The 20,025-nt window shown below is 63.8% G+C and overlaps 1 protein-coding gene across 4 annotated transcripts; it reads right to left on the bottom strand.

Annotated features, from left to right (window-relative positions):
- Positions 1-12,707: 12,707 nt before the first annotated feature.
- Positions 12,708-19,387, bottom strand: KLF8 (KLF transcription factor 8). 4 transcript variants are annotated; one of them, XM_075435765.1, is made up of 6 exons: positions 19,312-19,382; positions 17,039-17,178; positions 15,958-16,513; positions 14,704-14,830; positions 14,453-14,586; positions 12,708-13,625 (listed from the first exon to the last, which is right to left on the bottom strand). In XM_075435765.1, exons 2-6 carry the CDS (start codon positions 17,105-17,107, stop codon positions 13,444-13,446), a joined length of 1,068 nt encoding a protein of 355 aa, XP_075291880.1. In that variant the 5' UTR covers positions 17,108-17,178; positions 19,312-19,382; the 3' UTR covers positions 12,708-13,443. The 4 variants fall into 4 exon arrangements, with proteins under 4 accessions (XP_075291880.1, XP_075291881.1, XP_075291882.1 ...); XM_075435766.1 differs by lacking the exon at positions 19,312-19,382 and adding an exon at positions 19,006-19,022; XM_075435767.1 differs by lacking the exon at positions 17,039-17,178 and having other exon boundaries at positions 19,312-19,387.
- Between the last annotated feature and the right edge of the window lie 638 nt (positions 19,388-20,025).

The following is a 20,025-nucleotide window of genomic DNA, read 5'->3' as shown; positions in this document are numbered from 1 at the left end:
GCGCCTTCAGAGGACTCGGGGATGGCAGAAATATCGGGGGGGACACACACTGAGGCTGCTTTACCCGCCCTGGGCAAAGGGAAGGGAGCTGAGCTCCTGCCAGGGATGGGCAAAGCCAGCTCCGTGGGGCTGCTGCCGCCCCAGCGAGCGCGGGGACCATGGGGACCCAACATCAGCCACGCACGTGGTCGAGGTCTGGGGTCGTTTGAACGCTGCCGGGAGCCGTGGCCGGCGAGTTTTGGTGTCTCGCAGCCGATTCCCCCACGCCGCATCCCAGGCAGGGTCTGAGCATCCCGGAGAGCGGGGCAGGGGGCAACGGCTCCAAAACGCCACTCGGGAAACACCTTCCCTGAGGGCACCAGGTCTACAGAGTTGGCACAAAACCTCCTCCAGTTGCGAGAAAACTTTGCCCGGAGCAGGATGAGGCCCCTCATAAACACGGGGAGAGCGGGGTGGGAGAAGGAGCAGACGGGTTTAACAACCCCCAGCTCCTGGCAGAATAAACACGCAACAAACACGAACGGTTTCTGTCGGTGTGAGACTTTGGACCGATGTCCAGGTCCTCCCGAGGAGCCGCTCGTGCTGAACAAGGGAAAGCTCAGCTCTCGCGGCGGCGAGACGGGTCAGAAAAGTTGAGCCCTTGGAAAAAGCAAGCCAGGGGAAACAGCTCGGGCTTTGCCAGGAGCACGTCCCCACATGGCTTCGTTTTCCGGGGAAGCCACGCTGCTGCTGGAGCAGACACCAGGGACAGGACGGGCTCCAAGGTGATGCCAGGGGGTTGGGGGACGTTTCCACCAGGCCTTGCAGAACCAGGCGTGGAAATTGAAACCCACAACCCAATGAAAGCTTGATGCTCGCAGCTGAGGGTGGGCGTCCCGGGGCGTGAGGGGCACAGAATCACAGAGTGTTAGGGGTTGGAAGGGACCTCTGTGGGTCACCCAGTCCAACCCCCTGCCCAAGCAGGGTCACCCAGAGCAGGCTGCACAGCACCGCGTCCAGGTGGGTCTGGAATATCTCCAGAGAAGGAGACTCCACAGCCTCCCTGGGCAGCCTGGGCCAGGGCTCCGTCACAGGCACAGGTAGCAGGGTTGCACCACGCAAAGGCACTTTCCATTTCTGGAGGGGCTGGTAACACCAGCTGAAGCCCATCTTGGAAAGCAGCTAGGTGATGATCAACATCACACTCCTCACCACGCAGCCTTGAGGAACGCTCTGGTACGTTATTACAGATACAAGAGTTTTGGGCAGAAAATACCCGAGTTAATACCTGATGAAAGTCCAGCTGCTGAACTTCTCAGATATTCAGATGCAAGTTTAGCTATTAGGCTCAGGAGACAATTTCGGTTCCATTTATCTCGCTTAGAATTTGGGGACAATTGTGTTATTGTGTTTATAATATCCTGAGGAATCTGGATAAGAACTCCTGCTGCGTACAGAGCACCGAATGCCCCATTCTGTTGTCCTTCACCGAGCACTGTCACAGACCAAGAAGATGATCAAGAACCCCATCTAGATCTCCTAGCAGAAGCAGCCATTCAAAGTCCCTGTACAGAAGATGATCTCCATCTCCCAGAAAGTGATCAGCCCACCTTACACATCCTTAACAACTTTGGAGGACCGCATCACAATCCTGAATCCAGAATTTAATGAGGACCAGAAAATTCCTCAGTTTCCTTCTTGTCACCTAGAAGAACATTATAAATTAGCCATACCAGACAGAGCGTGGCCCCCAGTGCTACCAGCACACTTCTATGTACCAAGTGCAACTTCTTTGCCGTTATTTTGTGCCATCAAAAATAAATGAGGCATCGCTGCTTCATCTGGTCACGTGCGCTGATTCCCTGTGTTCTCTTTCTGGGTCTGGCATTGTGTATAGAAAAGGCAGCAGTAGGTCCTGGGAGCGCTGGGGAAAACTCTACGCTGGTGAGCGTAGCTTGCCACCTACATACGGGAGGCATAGGAGGGCTACTGGACCCTGGTTTCAAGCAGCAAAAAATTGGCATCAACAAGGACACCAAGGAATTGCTCCCAAGATTCCACCTCAGGAACGGGAACAAGCCAGAAGACGGTATCTCAGGGATCATGTGTACCTGATAAATCCCAGGAACTTGGGCTTGACTGGGGCAAGGACCCAGCCGATACAAGATGCAGCAGAGGTCCTTACTGGACTAAAGCAGGAGAAAACTGGTCCAGCACCACGTCGACCGCAAGTACCTCCAGGACAACCACCCCCATTCGCAGGGAACCGCCCGGGAACAGGGGGATGCACCAACGCAAATCCACCAGGATGCTCGCGCACAAGAAGCGGAGTTGGAGTCTCAAGATCCTTTGCAGGTGCTGGATCCGGGAGCGCTCCAGAAACTGAGGCAAGAAACGGGAGATGCAAGAAGCAGGGCAGAACTACAAGCAGCCACCAACAAGTGGAAACGCGGTGTGGGTGAAGGCACAGCAGGCACCACCAAGGAGTTTCCAGGCACCAAACAGGCCTGTTGTAAGGCCTGTGGAGACATCCAGGAAGGGTTTATCGTTACCGGCCTCTGGAAGAGCATCCCACAGCACCACGGGGACGTCCTCGCTGGTATGGCAACGGGAGAGAGGGGCTGCACACACCGAGCGTACACCTATCCTAGTGAACTCAGAAGAGGCCCCGTGGCTGGTCGTATTGCTAACAGAGTCACCGAGGGCTGCCTTCTCGTGGACAAAAATCCTAGAAGCACCGCAGAAGCTGGGCTGGGGGTGGACTGCTCTCAGTTTTCCAGGAAGCCCCATAAGCCAGGAAGATTCCTACAGGGACTGACTGGCCCTAGCCCATTTCTCTTTATTATCTACATTACTCCTTCAGTATTACAGGAAGCAATGTGAATGTATTTTTATTTTTGCTTACATGGATGATTTGGTCGGGGGGTGTAAAAACCCTATTCGCCTTCACACAGTGCTCCATGGTATTGTCCATCATTTACTGTCACTGTGAGTAAGTATAAAGATAAAAGTAGGTTTTTGGGAAAATATTTGTATGTTCTTCATTACCAGCTGGGCAGTTCTGGAATTTTACCTAGTGATGATAAAATTTATCAATCAAGAGAGCAACTTCTCTCTCCGTCCCATCCCTGGAGCGTGGGCTGGCAGCAGCAGGGCCAGGTGAACCCCTCTCCTGGAAGCGGGGTGCACATTGGGCTGTGCCCACCCACCACAGCTCATCCTGGCAATGATCTCCCAAGGTAGAGCAGCTTTTCCTTTCAGGGATGGGCCAAAGCCCTCTGCATTGCCCTCATCTTTCCAGTAGTGCCCAGCGACAGGACAAGGGCCAACGGGCACAAACTGAAGCAGAGGAAGCTCCAGCTGAACCTGAGGAAGAACTTCTTCCCTCTGAGGGTGACGGAGCCCTGGCCCAGGCTGCCCAGGGAGGCTGTGGAGTCTCCTTCTCTGAAGATATTCAAGACCCACCTGGCCGCGGTGCTGTGCAGCCTGCTCTGGGTGACCCTGCTTGGGCAGGGGGTTGGGCTGGGTGACCCACAGAGGGCCCTGCCAACCCTGACCATGCTGAGATTCTACCTGCCACCGACCCTGCAGGAAGGGAAACAGCCTTGAGTCCACCAACACCACTGGGCACTTTGCCCTCCACACCCCGCCACAGCCTCCAAGAAGTATCCTGACCAGCACGGGTCTGAGGTCCCATTTTGTCCCCCACGTGCCACGCAACGCCGAGGACAGCATGTCTTGCTCAAGCGAGGTACAGCAATAATGGCAGCTCTGCCGCGACCCGGCGACGCAACCCACTTTCCTCCCACCCTTCCTTGGGTGGAGAATCCCCTTCCACGAGGGAAAGCAGACGCCGAGATGCCAAAGGGGGTTTGGAGAAGGGAGCCCCTGCAAAGAGGGTGAGGGTCCGTGGTGGGGTTGAAAGGGGCTCTCAAACCAAGGGCTGTAGCTGAAGGTTCCTCTTGGCGATGCAAAGAAGGGGATGGGGTTTGCTGGTGGTTGGGAGGGGGGGAACTGGGGACCCAGACCCTGGTCCCCGCTCCCAGCACTGGGTGGGGATCAAGCACTCAGGGTTAATGGGAATGGCGAGGAAGGACACCCAGGTCCCCCTCCCACCGGCGAGCAGAGGGTGCGGGAGCCAGGAGGTGAAGCCCCAGGCTGAGGTCCAGAGGCTTGAGCTAACAGCCCAGAAACGCTCCAGACTCTGAGGAACTCTGGATCAGGTGAAGAAATAAATCTCAGCTCCCACTTCCCAGGCACCACTGGCAGCCAGAGGCACCCGCAGCTGGTCCCCCAGCCCCAGGGGCTCACACCCATCCCAGACCTCACCAGTTGCTGGGGACCAGCCACCACCGGGCTGGGTCACGAAGGAGCCCCAGCAGCCACCCCATGTGGGTGACAGCCCAGCGTCACAGCCCCAGTCCCGGCCGGGGTCCCGCAGTGCATCCCACCAAGGCGGTGGTAGCAGCGACGTGGAGGGGCCAGACCCTGGCTGGGGGTCGCCGAGCCTTGCTTTCCTCCTGCCGCAGCTTCTCCTCACCCCGCTGCAGGCCCCAAATTCATCTTTCCGACCCCAAACTCGCCCACCCACCCCCAAAGCGGTGGCTGGAGCACCCACCTCTCGCTGCGCCGTGGTGGACATCCCCAAGCCCCCTCTGAATCTGCCTCCCTGGGGCGAGGCCACACCAAGCTTGGGCCAGGAGCTCCCAGTCCAGATCCAGTGCTGACCGGGAGCCGTGTTGGAGACCCAGGCTGGCCAGGGAAGGGGGACACTCCTCCCACCTGCCCCCCCCAGCTTGCCTTTCACCAGGAGACAAAGGTCTGCAAAGCCGCCAGAGCAGCCCCCCGCCTCGCCTCCCCCATCGAAACCCAAAACCACCTATTTTAGTCTTTTCTCCTCCTCGGGAGGTTTCCAGCCATCAAACCCTTCCTGGAAGCCCTTCAAAGGGAACGCGGCCACCCCATCCACTTGCTAAACCAGTCTGAGCAGTGCTGGGCTGGCAGGCGGGAGAGGCCCCCCGGTACCCCCTGCCCGGCACAAGCCAGGACCGAGAAACCGGCCGGGGGGACATCGGGTGACTCTGGAGCGAGGAGACCCACGAGCGTCGCCACCCCAGCGCATGGCCCCGGGAGGTGGGCACGCCACCGGCTGAGCAGGGACCCCCCAGCAGGCTGCAGACCCCCCCACAGCCGCCGCAGGGAAGCAATTTTTAGGATTGCAAAATTTTTTAGCCCGGCCGTGACGTAAGGAGAGGCCGGGGGGAAAGGGAAAGGGCAGCCAGGTGATGGGGAAAGAGCCCCAGGAGATCCCCAGTGTCCCCAGACGGGCAGTGGTGGGGCAGGGGAGGTAGCGCACCCCCAGTCAGGGAAGCTCAGCAGCTACCCCAGGCTTTCCTGGGAGAGCAGGAGGATGGTGAGGAAGCAGAAGCACCCAACGCTGAGACATGTTTCCAGGAGAAGTGGCAGGGTGGAGGGAAGGGGAAGATATTTGCCTTCCACCCAAAAACCAGCCTCGGACCTTTACTAAACCCGGAAAACAACCAGGGGGGTTCCCCCTGTGCTCCAGGGATGGACCTGGGGGTCCTGCAACCAGGGTCTATCTCACCAGCCCCATGCAAAGTCCGAATAAGCCCAGCACACAGGAGACACAAGACACGCAGAGGACCTTTGCTGAAGCTCAGGCACCACTTGCCCCAAGAGAGTGGGTGGCACATGGTTCCCCAGGGTTCACCTTGTGACGGTGAAGGCTGAAGGGAACATCTCAACAGCGTTGGCTGGACATCAGGCTCACAGCCACGTGAGAAAGTCACCTGGGGATGTGACAGGTTCAAAATTCAGCCCTGCTGCCTCCAAAACAGGTCCTGGAGGGCTTCAAGGTCAAGAAGCTTTGCCAACCGCCGCCTGCAGCCTTGCCATGGAGGTCACCAGATGCATGTGGGGCACGGTGAGGGCCAGCAGCTCCCATAGCAGCAACAACCCAGCCAGCAGGTCCAAGGTTAAGCTGCAGAGCCAACAGGGTCCATGGCTGTGGTGGGACTGAGACAGCTACCACACACCTGAGAAAGAAGCCACGAGCCCTTGGAGGAGCTTAAATGGGCTCTGGGCCCATGGGTGTGGGGTGGAGGTGTCAGGTGAGGCTGATTAGAGCAATTAGGGCCCATTAGCACCGTCAGGGTGTTACACAGGAGAGCAGGATGGGAGGAAAGGGAGTCTGGACCTCAGGAGATGATGCTCTCAACCCCTGGGGCGGGGTTGACAGGCTGCTGCCTCTTCGCAGGTCCTCAGCGTCTTCTGCAACCACTGGGCGATGCCCACGCCGGAGGGAGGACTGATGTCCCTTTGACACAGGACCTTGTGTGAGCTCCACAAGCACCACCCCACAGCTCTGTGCCTTCTCCCAAGACCTTGGGGGGCTTCACCCCACCTTCCCACCACCCACCCCAGCCTACACCAACTACCCGTCCTGCCGTACGGCCATGCCCTGAGAAGAGACCAGGGGATGCTGAGGCCCAGCACCTCAAAAGGTCTCCTAGAGGCAGGAGAATGGACGAAGGGGGTGAAATCAGAGCCGGACAGAGCACCAGGGGTCCCACCAAGGGATGCTGGCATGGAGGCAGTGGTCCAAGGGCTTCCCGGGCTCATCTGTCAGCGTCGGTGAGGCGAGCAGGGCCGGGCAGGAGAGGTGTTCCCTCAGGGGCTGGAGCATTCACCTCGCCTTGATGACGGCACTCGGGCCACCACGCTCTGGCCAGCCCGGCCACACACGGGAGAGGCGAAGCGGGACAGACGGACGGATGGACAGACAGAGGGATGGGCAGCTGGCGGCTCCTGCGGCGGTGGTGCGAGGGCAGGGGGCTTGGCAAGGTCCGAGAGCATCGCCCCAGATATTGCAGGCCAGGATGGGCTGGGGGAGGTGGCTTGGCACCAATTCGGGGGGCGGCAGGAGCCCCCGTCCCCGGTGTAAATATTCACGGTGGTGGCAGCTCCTCGGCAGGGGGATGTCACCAAACCCAGAGCGCGTCCTCACGGAGCTGTGGCAGGTCTGGGTCCCCCTCGTCAGCCTCCTCCTCCTCCTCCCAGCCCCCAGCGAGCATCCATCACCCTGCGGGGCCCCAGCATCGCACCCGCCGCGGGGAAAACGGGGGCAGTGGGGCTGGATTGGGGGGGGGAAAAACGGGGAAAAAGGCACTTTGCCCCCAAACCGCGTTGCCACCAGCACGAGCTCGGCCAGCGCTGGCACCTGAGAGAAGCAGCTGAGAGAGTTTCCCTCTCTGGGGGAAGGATAAAGCCGCGGCCGGCAGCGGGGAGGGGTGACGCGGGGACACGCGGGTGTCCCCATCATCACTGCAGCGAGTTTCTCCCCCCCCAGGTCTCAGCAGCCCTCCCAGGTGCGACCCCAGCTCTGTCCCAGCCACTGTCACCGCCAGCATCCCTGCACGGGGACACAGTGGCTTCCCTCATTCTCGCTGTTAACTGGGGAGGGAAAAGAAGGGCGTCGGGGTCGGGGGGCCGCCGAGGCTGAGCCCTGCGGGGCTGGGGGCCGCTCTCAGCCCGGTGGCCGCTCGCCGGGAGCCACAGGTCTCGCCGTGCTGAGCCGAAGCCAGGCGCTTCCAGGCTGCCATCGCAGCGGAGGGTTTTCCACTCGCGCCAAGGAGCTTTTCCCTGGGGAAACGGCGTCTCGCGAGGATTTCCGCGTCGCCCCTCGCAATGCCTTGCGCCATGGGGTGCCAGCGCAGCCTCCCCCCCGGGTCCGGCTCAAGTTTGGGTGCAAACAGCTCCGGGTTTGGTAGGGAAAGGCCCAAACCTCCCGCGACGCCATCACCGAGGGCTCGCTGGAGTGGCTGAGCTGCCAGGCGCAGCCTTCCCCAGGGTGGCCGCAGGGCTTCTCGCCTGCGGGGAGGGGAGTGGAGAGGGGGTCAGCGCTGCAGAAATGACCACCGCTGGCTCAGAGGATAAAAAAACAAAAAAGGAAAAGGCAGGGTTTTTCTTGGCTGCAGGGGCCACGGCGAGCCCTCGACATCCCTGCGCCAGCCCTCAGCACCTCGGCGCCCGCCCAGCGCGGTCCATTGGCGCCACCGGCTGCAAAGCGACGAGGCTGGTCGGCGCGAGGCAGAGGGGATGCTCATGGGAGCAACGCAGCCATGATGCTCGCAGGAGCAACGCAACGATGATGCTTGTAGGAGCAACTCAGCCATGGTGCTTGTAGGAGTAGCAACAATGCTTGTGGGAGCAATGCAGGGATGATGCTTGTAGGCACAAATCAGCGATGATTCTTGTAGGTGCAACGCAGCGATGATGCTTGTAGGAGCAACTCAGCCATGATACTTGTAGGAGCAATGCAGTGATGATGCTTGTAGGAGCAACTCAGCCATGATACTTGTAGGAGCAATGCAGTGATGATGCTTGTAGGAGTAGCAACAATGTTGGTAGGAGCAACTCAGCCATGATGCTTGTAGGAGTAGCAACAATGCTGGTAGGAGCAACTCAGAAATGATGCTTGTAGGAGCAACGCAGTGACGATGTTTGTAAGCGCAGTGATGAAGCTTGTAGGAGCAACTCAGTGATGATGCTTGTAGGAGCAGCGACAACGCTTGTAGGAGCAACGCAGTGATGATGCCTGTAGGCACAACTCAGCGATGATGCTTCTAGGAGCAGCGATGATGTGTGTAGGAGCAACTCAGCAATGATGCTTGTAGAAGTAGCAACAATGCTTGTGGGAGCAACTCAGCAACGATGCTTGTAGGAGCAATGCAGAGATGATGCGTGTAGTTGCAACGCAGCAATGATGCGTGTAGGAGCAACTCAGCGATGATCCTTGTAGGAGCAATGCAGCAACAATGCTTGTAGGAGCAAAGCAGCGATGATGCTTGTAGGCACAACTCAGCGATGATGCTTGTAGGTGCAATGCAGCGATGATGTGCGTAGGAGCAACTCAGCGATGATGCTTGTAGGAGCAACAACGATGACTGGAGGAGCAACTCAGTGATGGTGCTTCTAGGTACAACGCAGCAACAATGCTTGTACATGCAACACAGTGATGATGCTTGTAGGAGCAACGCAGCACCGTGCTGCCAGCCAGACCCAAGACGGTGTTTTGGGGTGCACAGCCCCTCCGCGGGGCCTGCCGCAGCGGCAGCCCATGGCAGAGCCTGGGGGCCTCGGGGTGCCAGCCATGGGGGTGCTGGGACCCTCCCCAGCAGAAGGACCCCAGGGCGCTGGGGGGTGGTGAGAAGGGGGGACCCTCAGCAGGGTCACCCAAGGGAGCACCCTGTAACCAGACCTGGGGGCGTGGGGCAGGAGGGTCCCCGGGGCATGGCCGTGGCTACCAGCACCCACAAAGGGCCAGCACAGAGCCCAAGAGCCCCCCAAGGCCTGCAGTGCTCCCAAAGTGCCCCCCAGTCCCAAAGGGCCCCCCAAGTCCCTGGCAAAGGGTTCCAGCACCCCAAAAGAGTCTCGTCGAGCCCCCAAAGGGCCCCCCAAGTTGCTGGCAAAGGGTTCCAGCACCCCAAAAGAGCCTCCTTGAGCCCCCAGAGGGCCCCCCAGCCACTGGCAGAGGGTGCCAGCACACCTAAAGACTCCTGAGACCCCAAAGTGTCCCCCAGCCCTGGCACAGCCCCCCTCCCTGAGCCCAGGAACGGCCCACCATCGCCCTCCCAGCCCATCCCCAGGTACCCCCAGCCCGTTCGGAGCCGGGGGGTCTGATCCTGCCCCTTCCGGGCAGGGGGGCTGTGTGGTGCTGGCCCCCACCCATGTGTATCCGCCAGCGAGCTTTGAGGTGGGGGCTGCTCCTCGCCAGCGAGGGGGCTGGGGGGCACGCAGCCAGGAGGGAGAACTGACCCCTGCTGACCGAAGGGACATCCCACCCCACCACACATCGTCCTCAGCCCATAAATCTGGGGAGGGTGAGAAGGAAGAAGTGGGGGGGACACGTTCGGAGCGATGGCGTCTGTCTTCCCAGCTCCCCGTTAGGCGTGACGGAGCCGAGCTCTCCGGCGATGGCTGCACACCCGCCTGCCCGGGGGAAGAGGGAGTGAAGCCTTTGGTCTGCTTTGCGGGGTTTTTGCTTTCCCTATTCTCCTGTCTTTATCCCAGCCCATGAGTTTTCTCACTTTTTACCCTCCCGATTCTCCCCCCGGGAGGGAGTGAGCAAGCGGCTGCGTGGTGCTCAGTCGCCGGCCAGGGTTAAACCACGACGAGCCTTCTCCTGAGGTCCGGTGCAAGTTCAGGCACAAACAGCTCAGGGTTTGATACACAAAGGCCAAATCCTCACATAACGCCATCGCCTTGGGCTTTCTCTTGGCTGAGAAAACGCCTCTTCTTGTCGCCCTTCGCAGGTCGCTCCTCCAACAGCAAACCCGAGCAGCCGGCAGGACAGCAGCTCCGGAGCGATGCAGCTCCCTGGAAAACCATCGCTTGCCGCCAGGCAGCCGGGGGACATTCGCCCGAGCTGCTTTTGAAGTCATTTCTCCCTTGAAAAAGTCCTTTTCAGGAGCCGGAGATCGCAGCAGGAGCCACGGCAGGAGCTGGGGGATGTTGGGGTTTCGCACCTCTCCCTGCCCGGGGGGGTGGTGGGGGACAGCCAGCCCGGTCACTGCCACCTAGCAGGGGCTTCTCCTCACTCTCCTCCGCCCCGGGGGTCCGGGGGTCTGGGTTGGGGTGCCGTGGGGGGGGGGGGGGGGTGAGGTCCTCGCCTTGAAGACAGCCCCCTCCATCACCCTGCACTGCTGCAGCCACAGTGCCAGCGAGCATCCCGCTGGAGGTGGCCAAAAGGTGGGAAAAGCCACATTTCTCCCACAGCTCTGAGCATTTCTTCGGTTTCCTGGGAAGGGGGAGATTATTAACCCAAACGCTGTCGCTCTGCCCCACTCGGGCCCTCTCCTCCCGCTGCCCACACTTCACCCCGGTCCCGCTCCCTCTCCCTGCCCTGCCGCTGCACGCGGGATAAACCCATCCGCTTCCAATGTTATTCCTGTGCAGAAAAAAAACGACAGTTTTGTACAAACATCACACCTCAAGAGTTTAAAATTGCATGGTGGGTTGGGGTTTTGCTTTTGTAAAACACAATGGAAAGCAGAAACATCCCCCCACCAGTCCCGGGGCTTGGAGAGCAGCAAGGAGGCAAGACGGCGTCCCCAGCTGTGGGGTCCCGCGGGGCCGACCCCTAAGCCTCGGGGGAACGGAGCAGCCCCCAAAGCCTGAGGGGTTTCACAGCCTCCCCCTTCGGGGTTTGTGGCCTTCTCGAGGCCCGCGCTTCCCGGGAGGATTTGGGGCTGCGGGGAGTGAAGGAAGGGACAGCCCCGGGAGAAGCCGACTCCGCCTGGCAGCACTGCTTTGGGAGGGGGAGACGCGGCGGGACGGAGACTCACGCACGCACAGACCTCGCCGAAATCATAGAAACACTGAGGTTGGAAAAGACCTTTCAGATCATGGAGTCCAACCATCCACCCAGCGCTGCCGAGCCCACCACTGACCACGTCCCCAAGCGCTGCGTCCACACGGCTTTCGACTCCCCCAGGGATGGGGCCTCCACCGCTGCCCCGGGCAGCCTGTCCCGGGCAGCCTGTCCCGGGCCTCGACAGCCCTCCCGGTGAAGAAACGTTCCCTGACACCCAACCTAAACCTCCCCCGAGGCCGTTTCATCTCGCCCCATCACTTGTTACTCGGGAGAAGAGCCCAACCCCGCTCGCCGCAACGTTTCAGGCCGTTGTGGGGAGCGACGGGGTCTCCCCTCGGCCTCCGCCAGGCTGAGCACCCCCAGCTGCTCCCCAGGGCACTCGTGCTCCGGACCCCGCGCCAGCCTCACCGCGGCCCCTCGACGCCTTCCCCGCGGTGAGGGGCCCAAAGCTGAGCGCGGGGGGGACGATCGCCATCCCGGTCCCGCTGACCACACCATTCCTGTCACACACCGGGACGCTGCTGGCCACCTTGGCCACACTGCTGGCTTGTGTCCAGCCAGCTGTCAACCAGCACCCCAAGGTCCTTCTCCACCGGGCGGCTTTCCAGCCTCTCCTCCCCAAGCCCGGAGCGTTGCAGGACCTTGGCCTTGTGGAACCTCATACGACCAACCTCAGCCCATCGCTCCAGCCTGCCCAGGCCCCTCTGCAGAGCCTTCCCGCCCTCGCGCAGACCAACGCTCCGGCCCCACTCGCCTGCACACCAACTGATGCCCTCGCCCAGGCTGGCGATGGAGACACGGAGCGGAGCCGGCCCCAGCGCCCAGCCCTGGGGAACGCCGCTCCCACCCTGTCCAGCCGTGCCCAGCCCCACGAACACCTCGGCCAGCGGATGGAAAGCGGACAGAAGCAGTTTCCTGAACATCTGTCGGAGTCGTTGTCGGGGGCCGGGGGTCTCTGCGCTCCCCTGCGCCGGTTCCCCCCTCCCCAGGCAGCCCAGCATCCCCCAAGCCAAAGGCACGGGCTCAGAGAGAGCTTTTGGGAAGCTCCCCCCACCCAACCAGCCCCACAGGTACAGGTTTGTGGGGTGGGGGGGTGTCACAGCCCCCCCCCAGCCTTCCCACCACCCAACAACCCCACGGCTCACCCCTCCCAGCACAAGCCGGGGGCTGCTGCCACAGCAACGAGACGGGGGGCACCCCACAGAAATAATAATTACAATTAAAAAGAAAAGCATGTGGCCACGGTCTGCCTTTTTAACTTAGAAACGGTTTCACTGTCCCAGTGTCTTCAAAAAAACCCGAAGAGCTGGTGGCCCCCGCCCTCCCCCCCCCCTTAAAACTCCGTAAAATCACAGTTCCACGTTCCGCAAAGTTTCCCTTTTTTTTTCGGTGGTGGTCTTGTTCGTAGGCTGCTGTTGGCTCGTTGGTTTTTCTTCCCTCCCCCCTCTTCTCGCTTTTCCTTTGCCTCCTGCGTGCCCCCCAGCACCTCCTGTGAAGCCCAGCACACGCCAAGGGATGCGGAGAGAGGTGACGTGCCAGGGTCCCTTCTCCCGTCAGGACAGGGATGCGCAGCGGCCGGGGATGGAAAGGAAGAGAAGCCGACAGCAATGTCACGACGGCTATGTCACGGGGGCGACGGCAGAGCCCCCGCACCTCCATCCTTGCCGCGGCTCCAAGCTTTTGCCCACAGAGACTGGGAGGGGCGCAGGGGACAGCGAGCACACGGGCTGGAGACGGGCTGAAGAGGCAGACGCGTGGGTCTGGAGATGCTGCTGGGTGAATCCCGGGTGAGGAGTCGAGGAGGAGCCTCCGGACGTTGCGAGCAGGGAGGAGAAGCCCAAGAAAACCAAGAAATGGGAGCGAGGGAAAAGGAGGACAAGTCTGGAAACCATCTTTTAGCATCTTGCGCCGGTGGGGCTCCCAGAGCGGCCACAGTTCGCTCGCCACCGGGCAGAGCTCAGCCTCTCCGATTCCACAGTCCCTCCACCGTGCGGGGAGGGGAATGCGTCCCCGTCTTCCACCGCCGTCCCCCCTCTTCCCAGCCAGCTGCCCTGGGGCCTTCGGCTTCCTCACATCATGATGTGCCGCCGGCGGTGAAGGGCCAGGTGATCGGAGCGGGAGAAGCTGCGGTCGCAGTCCGAGCAGCGGAAGGGCTTGATGCCCGTGTGCTTGCGGAAGTGCCGGGTCAGCTCGTCGGAGCGGGCGAACTTCCAGGTGCAGCCTTCCCAGGTGCATTTGTAGGGCTTCTCACCTGCGGGGGGGAGCAGAGAATCCCAGCATGGTCGGGGTTGGAAGGGCCCTCTGTGGGTCACCCAGCCCAACCCCCTGCCCAAGCAGGGTCACCCAGAGCAGGCTGCACAGCACCGCGTCCAGGCGGGGCTGGAATATCTCCAGAGAAGGAGACTCCACAGCCTCCCTGGGCAGCCTGGGCCAGGGCTCCGTCACCCTCAGAGGGAAGAAGTTCTTCCTCATGTTCAGCTGGAACTTCCTCTGCTTCAGTTTGTGCCCGTTGCCCCTTGTCCTGTCGCTGGGCACCACTGGAAAGAGTCTGGCCCCCTCCTCCTGACCCCCACCCTGCAGATATTTAGAGGCATTTCTAAGGTCCCCTCCCAGCCTTCTCTTCTCCAGGCTGAACAAGCCCAGCTCCCTCAGCCTCTCCTCGTAGGAGAGATGCTCCAGTCCCCTCCTCATCCTCGTAGCCCTCCGCTGGACTCTCTCCAGTAGCTCCTCATCTTTCTTGAACTGGGCAGCCCAGAAGTGGACAGAGAGGGGGTCAGCGCTGCAGAAGTCCCCCCGGCTCGCTCAGAGAACAGAAAAGGCAGGGTTTCCTAGCTGCAGCGGGGGTCGCCACAGCCACGCCGACCCCCTCAGCACCCCTGCACCAGCCCTCACCCCCCCACGGGGTTCACCATGGTGGCCCGCCACAGTAGCACCCCACGGCAGAGCCCGGGGACGCCAGGGTGCCAGCTGCCAAGCACGCGATGGGTGCCAGCACCCCCAAACACCCCCCAGAGCCTGGGGACGGACCACCACCACCCCCCCCACCCCCCCCAGCCCAGGTGCGGCGCTGGCCCCTACCCGTGTGTATCCGCCGGTGGGCTTTGAGGTGGGAGCTTTTGGTGTAGACCTTATTGCAGCCTTCAAAGTCGCACTGGTGGATGCGCCGCTTCTTCAGGTCGGGGGAATCGGCTCGCTGCCCCCGCGCCGCCGGCCTGCCGGGAGGAGGGAGGGATGGAGGGCGCGGTCCCCACGCCCGGGGACTCCGTGCAGGGCAGCCAGAGACATGGCAGGGGACAACAAGGAGGGGGACCCCGCGCGGTGACACTCACTCTCTCGGGAGGTCCTGGAAAGGGGCTGGGCCGCTCTCGGAGGCGCTGTCCTCGCTGTCGCTGCTCATGGCCATGGGGTACATGGAGCTCGGGTCGATTTTCACTGGCGGGGGGCGGGAGAGAAGAGCTGTTGAGAAACGAAGAGAGACGGGGTGAGGCTTGTGAGCAGAGAACCGAGAGACACCCACCCCCCCACCAAAAGCACCATCCCCGTGCCAGAGGGACAACCCTGCCCCTGCTCCCGCAGCGCCCCAAATGCTGCTTCCCCCCTCACCCAAAAAAAGAAAAAGTTCAGGAGATGGAGAAGCCCTCCCAGACCGTGAGGCGCAGAGATAAGGTGGGGCATGGCGGGGGTGCAGATGAACTGCACCCAGAGCCGCGGGCAGCCAGAGGGAAGGGCAGGCAGCGCCGTGCCCCATGTGTCCCCTGCCTGCCCCGCATCCCCTTGGGGGCACAGGCTGGGGCACAGGCCCTAGGGGGGGCAGTCTGGGTGAAGAGGGAAGCATGGGAAGGATCACAGAATCCCAGCATGGCAGGGGTTGGCAGGGCCCTCTGTGGGTCACCCAGCCCAACCCCCTGCCCAAGCAGGGTCACCCACAGCAGGCTGCACAGCACCGCGTCCAGGCGGGTCTGGAATCTCTCCAGAGAAGGAGACTCCACAGCCTCCCTGGGCAGCCTGGGCCAGGGCTCCGTCACCCTCAGAGGGAAGAAGTTCTTCCTCGGGTTCAGCTGGAGCTTCCTCTGCTTCAGTTTGTGCCCGTTGCCCCTTGTCCTGTCGCTGGGCACCACTGCAAAGAGTCTGGCCCCATCCTCCTGACACCCACCCTGCAGATATTTAGAGGCATTTCTAAGGTCCCCTCTCAGCCTTCTCTTCTCCAGGCTGAACAAGCCCAGCTCCCTCAGCCTCTCCTCGTAGGAGAGATGCTCCAGTCCCCTCACCATCCTTGTAGCCCTCCGCTGGACTCTCTCCAGCAGCTCCTCATCTTTCTTGAACTGGGGAGCCCAGCACTGGACACAGTACTGCAGATGGGGCCTCCCCAGGGCAGAGCAGAGGGGGAGGAGAACCTCCCTCGACCTGCTGGCCACACTCCTCTTCATGCACCCCAGGACCCCATTGGCCTTCTTGGCAAGCGGGTGGGGGGGCACTCCAGGGTGGAGAATCGGACCCCCTTCAGGGGTGCCACTCCACGAGCTGGGACCCCCTGCTCCCACGAGCTCCCTCCCTCCCACAATTTCAGGGTTTCAGGCCCTTACCGGACCCGGCGTTCTTGCCATCCCCCCCGATAAGGGGCACGGTGATGGCGGTGACGCCGTCCGTGGGCATGGCGGTGTAGACAACGGGGAGGGACTGGACCACCACGGGGATGGTCTGGAGGTTGCCCATCTTGCTGGGCAGGTTGACCGAAGGGATGGTGTGGATGACGTGGAGGATCTGCTGCCCGCCGCTGCCCTGCGTGGAGGCCAGGATGGAGCCGGGCGAGAGGACGGCCGGGATGGCTGAGGCGGAGCTGAGGCCGGAGGGCGAGATGGAGACGGTGGCGGGCGCGGGCAGCGGGGGAGCCACCAGCAGCGGGGACGACTGGACTGTGGTGGTGGGAGGAGGCGGCGGTGGTGGCGGCGGGGCGGCAGCCGCAGCCTTGGACTTATTGAGGGAGAGATCGACGGGCTCGGCCTGGGGCTGCCCGCAGTCGCTGGCCAGCAGCTCCTCGGGGGGCTCCGTCTTGATGTCGGCCAGCAGCACCGGCGGGTCGAGGGGGCCCTCGGCCAGCAGCGCCGACGAGCTCATGGCGGGCGTCGCCTTCCCCTGGGCCTGCCGGGGAGGAGAGGCCCGTCAGGGGACGGGGAAACTGAGGCGCAGGCTGCGGGGCTCCCCTCCCCGCTGCCGGGGGCTCCTCCCGGGGCTGGGGGGGGAGGGCCCGGCCGGCTGGGGGGGCAACGGGAGCCCCCGGCCGAGGCCCCGCGGCCCCCGGGGCGGGCAGGGCCGGGCACCGCCATGCCCAGGCCGCGGCCTCCCCTCACGGTGGCTCCCTCAGCGCGAGCCGAAGGCGGGAAGGGGAGAGCCCGCCCCGCCCCGCGCCACGCCCCGCCCATGGCCACGCCCACGGCCAAGCCCCCCCCCGCCCGCCTTTGTGGCGCTGCCCGGCCCCGCGCCCCTCCGGGCCGGGCGGGGCGGGGCGGTGGGCGTGGCCCCCGCGGGGCGGTGACGGGCCCCGCCACGCTCCCCTCCCCCGCGCCTTAAAGGGGCCGCGCCGCCGCTGCGCGCAACCCGCCCCCCCCCCAACCCCGCATCGCCCGGCGCAGCCCCCGGTGGCGGGGCCGGCGGGAGGACACTCACCGGCCCGGCGGCGCGGGGGGGGCTCCTCCGCGGGGGCGCGGCGCTCATCCCCTCCGCGGGCAGGACCATGCTCCGCGCCGGGCCCAGCGAGGTGTGAACGGGCCCCGCGGCTCCACCCGGGCTCGGCCGGGGCGGGGCTCCTTAAAAGGGCCCGGCCGCGGTCAGGGAGGGGCTGCGGGCCCGGCCCACCCCCCCCCCCCCCCCCCCCGAAACACCGAGGGGTGTGCCCCCCCCCCTCCCCCAAGCGCTGCGGGGGTGCCCCGCACGCACCCGCCCCGGGGACCCCCCCCCCCCCAGCAGCACTTCATCACCCCCCCGCTGACCCCCCGCCCCCCACCCCGGGCCAGGGACCCCCCGCACGTACCTGAGCGCACGCGGAGAGCCTTCCCCCCCCCCCCCCAGACCGAGCCCCCCACGCACGCTCCCCGCACGGACACGGAGGAGCCCGGCCCGGCCCCTCCCCGGGGCACACCCAGCGCACACGCCCTGCACACACACACGCAGCCTCCCCCCCCCGCCCCGCAGATATGAGGGGGGCACACACCCCCCCCCGAATCACACACGCACGGACAGGGTCCCCCCCCGCAACACCGGGACCCCTAAAGCGCCTCCACGCTCAGGCGGGGACCCCCCCCCCCCAGACAGCTTTGCACGAAGCCAGGGACCCCCCCCGGGCTCCCATGTTCAGGTGAACCCCCCCAGCACACAGGGGACCCCCAAACACCCCCGCTCCCAGGCAAGAACCCCCCCAAACACCCCCCCAGATCACCAGGGATCCCCAAAACACCTTCCCCCCACACACAAATCACCCAAACCCCCAAAACACGCACAGGGACCCCCCAAACACCCCAACTATCAGCCAGGGACCCCCCCAAACACCCGCACACAATGCCAGGGACCCCCCCAAAACACCCACTCCCCTTCAAAAATCACCAGGACCCCAAAAACACAGGCAGGGACCCCCCCAAACACCTCCACTCTCAGTCAGGGACCCCTAAAACACCCCACCCACTCACAAATCACCCAGACCCCCAAAACACCCCCCTGCCCCACTCACAAATCACCTGGACCCCCAGAGCACGCACAGGAACCCCCCCAAACACCCCAACTCTCAGCCAGCGACATCCCCAAACACCTCCACTCTCAGTCAGGGACCCCCAAAACACCCCCCCACCCACAAAAATCACCAGGACCCCCAAAACACACGCAGGGACCCCCCCAAACATCCCCACACAGTGCCAGGGACACCCCGAAACACCCACCGACCCCCCCAAATCACCAGGACCCCCAAAGCATACACAGGGACCCCCCCAAACACCCCCACTCTCAGCCAGGGACCCCAAAAACACACACCCTCAAAACTCACCAGGACCCCCAAACCACACGCTGGGACCCCCCCAAAACACCCCCCCACATCGCCAGGGAGCCCCAAAACACCCCCCCCCCAAATCACCAGGACCCCCAAAACGCACGCAGAGACCCCCCCCAAGGCCTCCACGCTCAGCAAAAGGCCCCCCAGCCCACCCCCCCCATCGCCGGGACCCCCAAACGCCCCCCCCTCAAACACACCCCACATCCACCCCCCAGACCCCCCCCGCGCTGAGGACCCCCCCCCCACAGAGCCCCCCCTAACACCCAGCGGAGGGTCTCCCCACCCAGACATATTTAGGGGGGGCCCCACAAAGGGGTGACACACACCCCCCCCCCCGGGGGACCCCTCCCCACCCCCGCTTTGGAGAGGAGGGGGCGGAATTCGGGGGGGGGGCACGCCCCGCCGCCGTCACACCCCCCCGAGGAATTTCCTCCCCGCTCCACACCCACGGGAAAGGGAGGGGGGGGGGATTTGTCCCCCCCCCCCCCCTCCCCGTGAGGGTGGGTCACGGCCCAGGAGGGTCTGGCCCTTTAAGAGCAAAGGGCGTGGGAGGGGGGGGAGGGGAGGGCGGGGCGCGCCTGCGGTCGTCGCCCACCCGCTGTGACCTCCCGGGCGCGGGGGGGCGCCCACCCCGGAAGCGGCCTTGGGGGGGGGCGGGAGAGCCCACGCCTGACCCTGGGGGGGGGGGGAGGGGGGAGTGGGAGGGAAGGGCGTGGGGGACGGTCCCGCCCCCCCGCCCTTCCCTCCCACTCCCCCCCCCCCCCCCCCCCGCTCAGCCCTCGCACTGCCAAACCCCCCCCTCGGTGTGTGCTACCCCTTTAAGAACCCACGCGAGACGGAAGCCGCCCCCCTGCCCCCCCCCACAGCCGTCCTGGTTCGGCCCGGTCCGGGCCCCACTCACTTTCCCCCGCGCCTCCTCCGAGCGCATCCCCGCCGCCGCCGCTGCCCCGGGGCGGGGCCGGGTGGGGCGGGGTGGGGCCCCACGGGCGGGGAGGGGCGGGGCCGGGAGGCGGAGCTTCCCTCCCCCACCCTTTTTTTTTTTTAGCCCCCCCCCTAAAAAAAAAAAAACAAGGGGGTGGGGATGGAGCGCAAGGGGTGCCCCGCCCTGCGGTGACGTCAGCAGCAGCCAATGGGCGGCTCCCCCTCGTGCCCAGTATTGCCATGGAAACAGATACAGGGGGTGGGGGGGGCTCCCCCACCCGCTCCCCCACCCGCTCCCCTCCCCCCCCAAATCACAGGGAGGGGGGAGGGGCTGAGACCTGGCAAACTCGTGTCAGCGGTAGCCACACCCACCCCGCTGCCCCTCCCAATCGCTACGGGGAGGGGTCAATCACCCCGTGACCCCCCCCACCCCCAAAATGCACATCCCGTCCCCCCTGAACTCCCCACCGCCCCTGCAGCCCTGCCCTTCAGGGGGTGCAGCCGACCCGACCCCCCCCTACACCGGTTAGGGTCCCCCCCGCGTGGAGGGGGCACCGACACCCCAAAAAACACGGGGGGAGGGGGGGGCATGGGGACCCACCCTCTCCTGCGAAGCTTTTGGGGCCTGGAGCCACTTTTTGGGGACAGAGCACCTGGCGGGACTCCCCGTCCCCCCCCAGCTGAGTGACCCCCC

The sequence above is a fragment of the Opisthocomus hoazin genome, chromosome 14, assembly GCF_030867145.1.
Source record: "Opisthocomus hoazin isolate bOpiHoa1 chromosome 14, bOpiHoa1.hap1, whole genome shotgun sequence".
Taxonomy (NCBI): Eukaryota; Metazoa; Chordata; class Aves; order Opisthocomiformes; family Opisthocomidae; genus Opisthocomus; species Opisthocomus hoazin.
The sequence above is the reverse complement of the archived record's forward strand: the minus strand, read 5'-3'. Positions and strand labels throughout refer to the sequence as shown.